This window comes from Sinocyclocheilus anshuiensis, unplaced genomic scaffold (genome assembly GCF_001515605.1).
Source record: "Sinocyclocheilus anshuiensis isolate Anshui unplaced genomic scaffold, SAMN03320099.WGS_v1.1 scaffold1009, whole genome shotgun sequence".
NCBI lineage: Eukaryota > Metazoa > Chordata > Actinopteri > Cypriniformes > Cyprinidae > Sinocyclocheilus > Sinocyclocheilus anshuiensis.
The window spans coordinates 489206-499229 of NW_015555761.1; the positions used below are offsets into that span (position 1 = coordinate 489206).

The 10024-nt window shown below is 37.5% G+C and overlaps 1 protein-coding gene across 1 annotated transcript; it reads right to left on the reverse strand.

The window, feature by feature from the left end:
* Positions 1–3242: 3242 nt before the first annotated feature.
* On the reverse strand, positions 3243–9674 carry mb21d2 (Mab-21 domain containing 2). The gene is made up of 2 exons (XM_016467828.1): positions 9281–9674; positions 3243–4799 (listed from the first exon to the last, which is right to left on the reverse strand). The coding sequence occupies exons 1-2, from the start codon at positions 9531–9533 to the stop codon at positions 3529–3531; spliced, it is 1524 nt and encodes a 507-aa protein (XP_016323314.1). The 5' UTR covers positions 9534–9674; the 3' UTR covers positions 3243–3528.
* Positions 9675–10024: the final 350 nt, after the last annotated feature.

The window sequence follows — 10024 nt, forward strand, 5'->3', positions numbered from 1 at the left end:
GGGGGGGGGCGGTAGTATTAAATTGCTTTCGACGGATAAGTTTACTTATTGTGGTGCTGAAGAGTCTTTGCTTGTGTGGTTTGAGAGAAGACTTCTAAATAATCACTGCACATGCTACAGCACAATCAATACTTCTGGTAATATTTCCCTTGTATGACTGGCATAACCAAGCATAAGAATAAGTAAGATATTCAGACTCTGAATATCTAAACTCTGTAAGTAAGATATTCAGAGTTCAGAATTTATGAATTGGCAATTCATGTGTTGGTTGTTGAGATGGCATTTGTATTCAGCTCAATCACATAACTCAATTTTGGCCACAAAATTTGTTTCCTGTAAATTTGGCTAATGCGTATTTGTACTGTAACATAATACAACTGATATCAATAGATAACCACCCCAAATACCCAGACATAAAGAAATATTGACAATTGAATCCATGGATTCCTTCCATTTTACGTCCTTACATTCAAATTACAACTCTACATCCTATTTTCAACTTCAGTTCAACTTCAGAAATTTAATTCAAAAGACTTTCTCAGATCAATTCAGAATGGCAGACAACCCTGCACAATACTGTAATAGCCTCATTGATCAAAACATGAAGAATGGCAGCATCAGCAGTGTACAGGGACGGGAATAACAGCTTATGTTACATCTGCTGTTAAAAAAAAGAACTAGATACTGCTCTAAGATTTTCAGTTCAATGTTCTATTCTGATATGAGAGGTGCAGCAGAGTCATTTCAAATAGGCCTACAAAGGTCAATTTTAATGACCTCTCAAAGACTTTTTTCAGGATCTCTGGGTACATAATACTTTATTAGTACATGTCAGCATTAAATAACATGAAAACGGGTTACAGTGGATGTTGTCTATTTGTGTTGTAGATTAAATCATTTATTATCAGAAACTGGGGTGTTGTTGTTATGTGGAAAGGTGCAGGCTAGGATATTATGTCACAGAATACGCTGACTCAGTGTGTCTGTGGAGTCCACTGTATCTGCGAACAGCAGAATGAAACGAGCACAGTACAGTGCAGAGAATGTGGCAGTATCCTGTGGTGATAAATGCGAGGCAAAACTATCTTTCATTTTTAAATCAGTCTGGTTTTTGGAGGCTAAAGTTGTTGCTCCCTGCATTCATCTTCGGTGAATTTAGTGCCAAGTTCAATGGAAAATAGACAAGTAATAAGGCAAAAATGAACTTTGCTTTTTTGCTAAATAATAAGAGAACAGACAAACTTCTGGAGATTTGTAAGAACTGATTATGGAGAAATTGTTATTATGGAGATATTAAGATTATGGAGAAAATAATGGATACTAGGTTATCAAAGATTATTTCCACTGCATGTTCAGTATTCCTATATTTACAATGGTTCACTCAGATTGGTTGACAAACTTGCTAAGGTGTGTAATTATTCTTCAGCAAATGCACAGCTAAAATAGTTCCAGGCAGTTTCCATATCACTTTGCCAAATTATTTCAGTTATTTCAAAGGTCCTTACAGCCTACAACAGCAAAATAACCTAAGCACAACAGGATGAAAATGACGAATTTTTATCCCACAGAATTGTTTTATTATTGATGAAACGTGCGCTTTTGTTCTCCAGCTCTCTCCCTTATACAAGCATACACACACATACAATACAGACAAACACAGAAACATACACGCACACAGAAATTTGTTGCCAGTGCTGCCCTGTTGATTTACTAATAAAACAGTTTCACATCTGAAAGCTACATGACATCTCTCAGTAGCAACTCTCTAGTTATTTGGTAAAGTCACTGTTCTTGAAACAGTTAAAGTTACAGTTTTGCTAATAGCAGAGATGCTGATGCTGAACACAGTCACACAGACTCAGCTAGTTTTACAAGCTTCACAAAGCTACAGTTAATCTCTCTCTCCAATAACTGAATTAGACTCTATTTATAACTGCATTATCAATTGCCAAAGCCTCTTGTTACTAGCTCTAAAATGACATTTTGGAATTAGCATCAAAGGCTTGAGATGAAAAAGAAATTAGTCCTACATGCAAGAGTGTGTTAAGTACCAAAACCTAACAAGATAGTTTTGCCTCGCATTTATCACCACAGGATACTGCCACATTCTCTGTGGACTCCACAGACACACTGAGTCAGCGTATTCTGTGACATAATATCCTAGCCTGCACCTTTCCACATAACCACAACACCCCAGTTCCTGATAATAAATGATTTCATCTACAACACAAATAGACAACATCCACTGTAACCCGTTTTCATGTTATTTAATGCTGACATGTACTAATAAAGTATTATGTACCCAGAGATCCTGAAAAAAGTATTTGAGAGGTCATTAAAATTGACCTTTGTATTTGAAATTACTCTGCACCTCTCATATCAGAATAGAACATTGAACTGAAAATCTTAGAGCAGTATCTAGTTCCTCTGTCCTACTGTGTATTTTGTTAGAGACACCCTTAACATTGGTGATATGTGGGCTTATATTGGATAGCTGTTTGTCACTTTCATTCATTCATTTTCCAAAAAACAAAAATCAGAACAGCATCCTTTTAATCTCCAATAGCAGTGAAAGTTTTAGGGCTACAAGTCAAGCACCCCACACCCCTTTAAACGATTCTGCATTCTTATAACAACAATTGTTGTCAATACAAGAACCTCTCATTCTGACTGAACATTTTTTTAATTGCACTTAAGGGAATATGATTTCAATCCCTTATATATAGAAAAGGTTTGGCTTTCTCTGATATTATCTTCTGTAATTTTCTCTAAATAAATAATAAGGCAAGTTAACTGCGCAGGTTTAGAAACAGCATTATATGGATATAACACAACCAGGTTCCGGACGTGTGTAGTCAGCACAGATGCAAAACACACAAAAAAAACAATGTCTGAATCTATCATTTATTACATCAGATTTTTGTTCAAATCAACATACCACGGGAGGACATATACCAACCCTCTACATTGCGAGTAAATCACTCGCATATGCGACTAAATCTTCACTCTGAGCGACTACATTATGTCTAATATTAGCCAATGGCTAATAAATTCTCAGATTTTACTCGCCAGTGTGTGAGTTGGAGGCTGAGTATATGATTAGCACAGATATATTTTCACTCACAGAACACTCTGACTGAGCGCTTCAGAGTTTCACTCTCCGCTGGCGAGTAAACAAAAAAATTTACTAGCCAATGGCGATTCAATTGCCAAGGTGCCTGTAGAGGGTTGTATAATATATATTCTTCTGCTATGTAAATCATTGCCCACTTGCCCTGACTTTTATTCTCAGAGTCACTGTGAAACTCACTATGCTTTAACCCTTTGCAGGTGCAAGTGGTTTGGATTTGCCTCTCAGTAAGGCAGGTCCTATAGAGCTGTTGCAGAACATTTCCCCCAGAAAATCCTCTGCAGTCTGATGTATACAGGTATAGGGACACAGCTCCAGTTTCTAGACAGTGTCATGCATCAGGTTCCCATCAGGTTCAACCATTATAGCAGAGGAGAAGTGAAAATAGACCATTGTTTTCAGAAGAACTTGTCATCAATACGAAAGTGAGGTCGTGTGACGTCATCAGGGTTGATGAACACAGAGATAGACTTCCCTGGATTCTCGGTCACTAACTGCTGTAGCTTCTTGGCCAGCCGGTCATCTGACTGCTGGTGATCAGCCGAGGAGGGATTCGCAAGCGGAGAGAGCAGTCCTGAGGAACTCCCACGACGCTGCATCTCCTGCGTCAGTCTGTTGGCTGCCTTGGCCAGCTCAACAATGGATCGCAGGTGCTCGGCTGGATCCGAGCGTACCAGCGCTAGCTTACGAGCGTGAAACATAGTGGTCTCATCACACAGGTGCTCCAACATGTTACACTGTGGGATGAAATAGTTAGGGCAGGTCTTGTTGACAAGGCAGTGCTGCAGGTCATCTATGAGACCTAGCAGGAAATGCGCAACATAGTCTTCCTGTGTCAAATAGCTTGCAGGTAGTCGGTCACAAGCCCACAACATAATGCAACGTAAGTAATAGGGACTGATAGACGTAGGTTGGGCTAGTAACTTAATAACTATTGCCTTGCACACCTGGTAAGCTTGCATGAGGCCTGGTGAGATACACTTTTTCAATTGAACCTCGCTGCGGGCAAAAGAGAGACGCCACTCGTTCTTTCTGCAACCAGAGGCTGAGCAGGCAGGCAGCAGATAGAAACCGCTGATAACCTCCTCCTCTGTGATTTTGCCATCCCAGAAGTGGTTCTCCATCAACCAGCTTTGAGCAACTGCCGGCCAGCCTTTAAAAGACACCACAGGAACAATGTCATAAAGCATGCGGCTGCTGCCCACACCTAAAACTATAGTGAGCAGCGTGTTGTGACGCTCAACTTGCTCCACCCTCGGGGAGCCCCTTTGTGGCTTGCGCTGTAACTCTGCCAGTACTAGTCCAACAGCTTCTTGGAACCAGTTGGCTACCAGTGTAGGTGAGAAGAAGTAGTTGGTGGTGCCATTCAGATGATCAGTAAGCGTGCAGCAGTCCCGCCAACGTTTAATGGTACCATCGTCAAAAAGTCGCAAGCTGAGCCAAGAGTGACCAAGTGCTGAGTGGCGCATGTCCAGCGTTACAGGCTGGTTCCAGTCGTGCAATTTAAGTGCAGGAACCAACAGGGTGAAGGCCAAGTCATAGTTGGAGCCACGGTTGTAGATGCCAAGCTCATTGAGATCCATGTCCACCACACCTTCTCGCACACCACCAGACAACAACAAGTACTCATTTGCGACAGGCAGTTTTTGGTCCAGCTTTTGCACCATGCCTGAAACAGAGACAAAACAGAGTCAAGTTCAGTCACCTTTATTTATATAGCACTTTATACAATACAGATTATATCAAAGCAGCATAACAGTGTTAAACAGGAAAATAGTGTCAATAGTGGAAATAAAATCCTGCTGTAGAGCAGCTCTAAAAAGAGGACAATAGTAAACAGTCAATTTTTCAGTTAAAGTCAGTTTATCATTGATTCAGTGACATCATAGTCCAGCTCAGTTTAGTTCTCTTCAAATAGTTTCTGTGGAATAAAGTTGATAATATTGCTAAAAATTAAGTGTCCCCAACTAAGCAAGTCAAAGGTGACAGTGGTAAGGAACCCTAAGTCCGTCAGTGACAGAATGGAGAAAAACCAGGTCCAGTTGGGGGGCCAGTTCTGCTCTGGCCAGATGAACCAACATGATGTGGTTTAATTCCAGGCTTCAACAAAAGTCAGACTGTGCAAAGAAAGTCTGGTGCACTGAAACAAATATTCTTACAGCTGATAATTGTACAAAAATTAAAATATTTATTTTCAATTAATTTTAACTTTGAAAGATAATAATATATATATATATATATATACTGTATATAAATGTACACACATATGAAATGCATTAACTAATGGTTTCTCTACTGTAAATTATCAGTTTGCTTGTTGCTTGCATATATTGCAGTTTGTTGTTTACACATTTTTCAAACTGAATAAAATTGCATTACGATTCTAATTGAATTATTCTAAAGTTGCTAAAAGTCTAACCAAACATTATAAGATAATGCTGCGCCACCAATTTTTCGAACCACTGTGCTACTGCACACTTCCTGTCATGTGACCAAAGTTCTTCCACTTAACTGCAGACAGCAGAGCACTCTCCTTTGGCATCTATTTCCAGTGGATCAATAAGAGGACCTGAAATTCAACACCAGCACTTGAAAAAAGCGGCAGATCAATAACGGAGGAATGTGACGCTCTTTAGAGTTGTTTATATTCTATTGTGTGTCTATACTGGCTTTTAGAGCACAGATGGAGACATACAATCAGTTACTGAGTATAGATGCAGCCGGCAGTTTAATGTTCTTCAGCATCCAAGCCCACTCCAAGCTGAGATTTATCTGTCCCCTTTGAGGAATGGGATGCATTCAAATATTTATAGCTCTTCCCTGAATGAGACAGATTGACTCAGTGACCTTGGAATCACTTACTATGGTAAAGTTCTTTGCCTTCTTTTGCCACTTAATGTATATTTTTAATCTCTCTTCAACACTTCTTATGCCAGCTTCCACTAAAAAAAAGTAGGACTGCACTTTTTTCAAAAAACATTTTCACATAGGCTACTGATGAGTGTCAAGCTCACTTGATCATAGAAGCATAAATTGCTCTTTCAGGTCCTCCAACACCATCTTAATAGGATCCTTAATAAAGTCCTAATTTTGACTTTTTTCAGCCATTAATATTTTTACTTGATTTGGTGTTTTGGATCATTGGATCATTCATTTAAACTTCAGCTCTCACACAGATGGTCAGACATTCTCCTAAATAATTGTATCTTGTATATAACATAATATATGCGATAACCAATATATGACCACACTGTTACCTTCATGTTTCACTTTAACTATGTCGTTCTTATACTGGAACAGGAACACTGCATTCATTTTACAGAAATATGATTGTTTTAATAGTTTCCAGACTGTGGGGGCAATTACTTTCTTTTCTTTTTTTTTTTTTTTTTTACAAATAAAATTAAAGAAATAATGATTTTTTTTAAATAATGCTTTAAATTTCTTTGCTTTCCATATATAAAATTATCAAATGATTCGAAACTATTCTAATAATTCTAACTACTTCATGGCAGTATAAGTAAACAATTTAATAAACAACTGGAAGAAAATAATATAATTTAAGCATTTACACTCAGCAGTTCTTAATCCTGCTCCTCGCGACCACTCGCTCTGCATATTTTGTATGTTTCTCTTTATGTTTACCTGATTCAAATCACCAGCTTGTTAGAAGAGAGCTCCTTGAATGAACTTTGTTCCAATTGACATGGTCCCTACATAGTGTTCACTGCTCTCTACTCCCTGCACACGGGAAATCGGCTGAAGTTTACTGCACTTAAGAACACCACTACCTGCAGCATCTTCACACACAGACCAACCTTACTACAGAAGTGTGAAGGGTTATTTAACTGTAATCATGAAATTTGAATAGTAGTCACATCTCACACACTTTAATGTTCTTTGAACTGGAATTATGGCGGAATATCCTGTGATGTCCACTTCGCAGGGCACTTACGGTCAAATGGAACAAACCTCTGAAGCAATAAGAGAAACATACAAAATGTGCAGAACGGGGGTCAACAGCAGAAATTTTTATAAATGTGTGTGTGTGTATATATATATATATATATATTACACACACACATGTATACACACACATATATATATTAGTGGAGATGTTGGTTAGTAAACATGTCAGTGGTTCTTAAAACTGGTTAGTTAGTTAGTAAACTTTTTTTTAAATATAGCCTATATATATATACTGTATATATAAAGATCAGGATTAGTACTTTTCAAGTTGAATCTTTTTATGCTGTTCCCACACCCCTCCACCCCGTCATTCTTTAAATCTAGACTAGACTATTCTACAACTCTCAAAGATATTCAGTGTCACTTTTGTTCCATCTGTCTCATTTGCATACACAGACACTTTAGGCCAGTCAGCCTCCTGCTATCTGAACTGAGCCTTTGGTGAATGGCAGTGAATGAAAGTGTGAGAACAGAAAGAAAGAGAGAGCTGTACATTACTTCTGCCTCAATGGATATGAGGTTCCCACAATTGCCTGAATGCTGCCTTACACCCACTTCCGCCTAGTTTGGAAATAAAAACCTAGCTCTGGACAGTCCTATTGATTTTCTGCTGAAAACAGTCCCAATACTAAATCTGTCTTAGACCACCCGGTGTCAGAAAAATATGTTTAGACAATCAGTGAAAAAAAATGTAATGCCTAATAACAAATAGACCTAAACACACATATACTATGAACCAAAAGAGGGGTTCGATACTAAGAAAGGAATTACGGTCTAGAAATAAAAGTTATTGATATTACAGCCAGATGTACTGTAATTAGTCATTTTTCTAATTATTAGTGATACATTTTTTACCATGTTTAAATACTAACTGATCTCAAGTCATTCACTTTTTAATTAATTAATTAATGTATTTATTAATTTAAATTAACCTCAGTATGTCTGCAGGACTAGATCATTAACAGTTTTTATGCACCTATGTCTGCTCTGTCCATGGTCCTGATGATTTTTTTTTTTTTTTGCGGCCGGTAAACAATTGTTCTTTACAACCTTCACTTTTTTATTTAGTGGTTTGGGGGATCCAACGTGGACATAATCATTCTGATCCTGTCATGCATGCATTCATTCACCCAACTACGGCAGAATTATTATTCCACAAGAGATTAAACAAACCAGTTTAAGAGTTTGGATAATGTAAAATACTGAGATGTTGGCTAAAGCACAAAGCACACACCTGGGATTGTAACTACTTACCTTAAGCATGCAATAATTATTTTATAACTAGGCCTGTCGCAATAATCAATATATCGACTTATCGCGCAATATATGTACATTACCTCAATAATTTTTGATGACACAATATATCGCCCATTATATTTACTTAAAAATTAATGTCACCATGTTTTTTACATTCCACTTGCGCCTGTGTCTTTTGCAGCTTCTCGTACATAATGTGGTGTAGTCATGAGGTGCTAGTTCAATTGTGTTTTTCAGCAATAGTGTGCACCCTTAATGCACACTTAAGGGTGCAGGAATTGTGTTTTTCAGCAATAGTGTGCACCCTTAATTTACAGAGAAAAGGTCAGGGAAAAATCTGTAGATGGAAAAATCTCCATACAAGTTATTTGTGCATTTTTCTTTTTTCTGCTTGTTACTTTGCACTTTTTGTTAGAAAATGTTTATTTACTATTTATTCAAGTTTTTTAAGGTATCTAATATTTTGATACTTAATTTCCATTATCTACATATTCTTAAAAATTTAAAGTTTGTACAGTCTTCTTGCATTATTATGCTGTTACATTATGATTATATATTCAGTGGCATAAAATGGTCTTTAAAATGACAATAATATGGCTTATCGCAATTATTTCTCTGGCAATATATCGCACAACAAAAAGTTGTTATCGTGACAGGCCTATTTATAACCCAGATTAGTACATAAATCTATTTTATATTCTATATCTAAAACCTCAGATACAGAATTACGGGTAAAATAAAATATAGTAGCTATTAGTGCATATATCTGTCCATTTCTGACTGTCTGTAATTCTAAACAGATTCTACCATTTTCTACGTAATAAAACTGGATGATAATGGATGAATCGTGAAACATAGGTGAATAGCCTAATGAATAATAATAATGATTATTTAAAAAAATATCTTAAGAGTTTTAAATGCTACCGAGCATGGAGAAGATAAAATCCTTGGCGGTGTGTATTTCCAGTGCCCTCTGGTCATCATACTCTCGTTGGTCTTGTTTACTGAATTCATGGATGAGTCGGTTGAGCTCTTCGATCTTCATTCCGGACCTAAAATCAAGCTCATGACAGCACCACAGCTTGTGGGTGTTGTTTAAGCCGCCCGGTGTTGTGGTTGGACTGTTTCCCAGACTGGTAACGGATCCAGTCCGGCTGCTTTGAGTTGGGACCGCCATCTTCAATCCAGAGGAACCGTCAGGGATGCGACGTTTCTCTTGGTTTCCCCTCCTTTTTTAATACATCAGGTGGTCTGCTCTTTATATGGAGCCGTGATGTCATGCAATCTAGTCCATACTTTCTTAGATTACAGAACAGCCCACTGCAAAATAAACTTAATAAATAAGTTGTGAGAAACCTTGTATATTTGCTCAGACAGATGTATATCACGCGGTTATGAAACATTGTGTTCCATTCCATAGTAAAAAAGATCGGGGGCGCTACTGTCTACTGGTAACAGCGGTGATAAATGCGTTCCGCCAATAATAACAATAGTAAATATTCTAATTTAAATTGCTATATTATATATGCTATATAACAATAATAATAATAATAATAAACAGAACGTGTGAAAAATCATGTTTACTGTGAAAAATATTTGTAATAGTGACCATTTAAGATTGTCCACTACTTACAGTCTAAGGAAAGATAAGATAAGATAACATAAGAT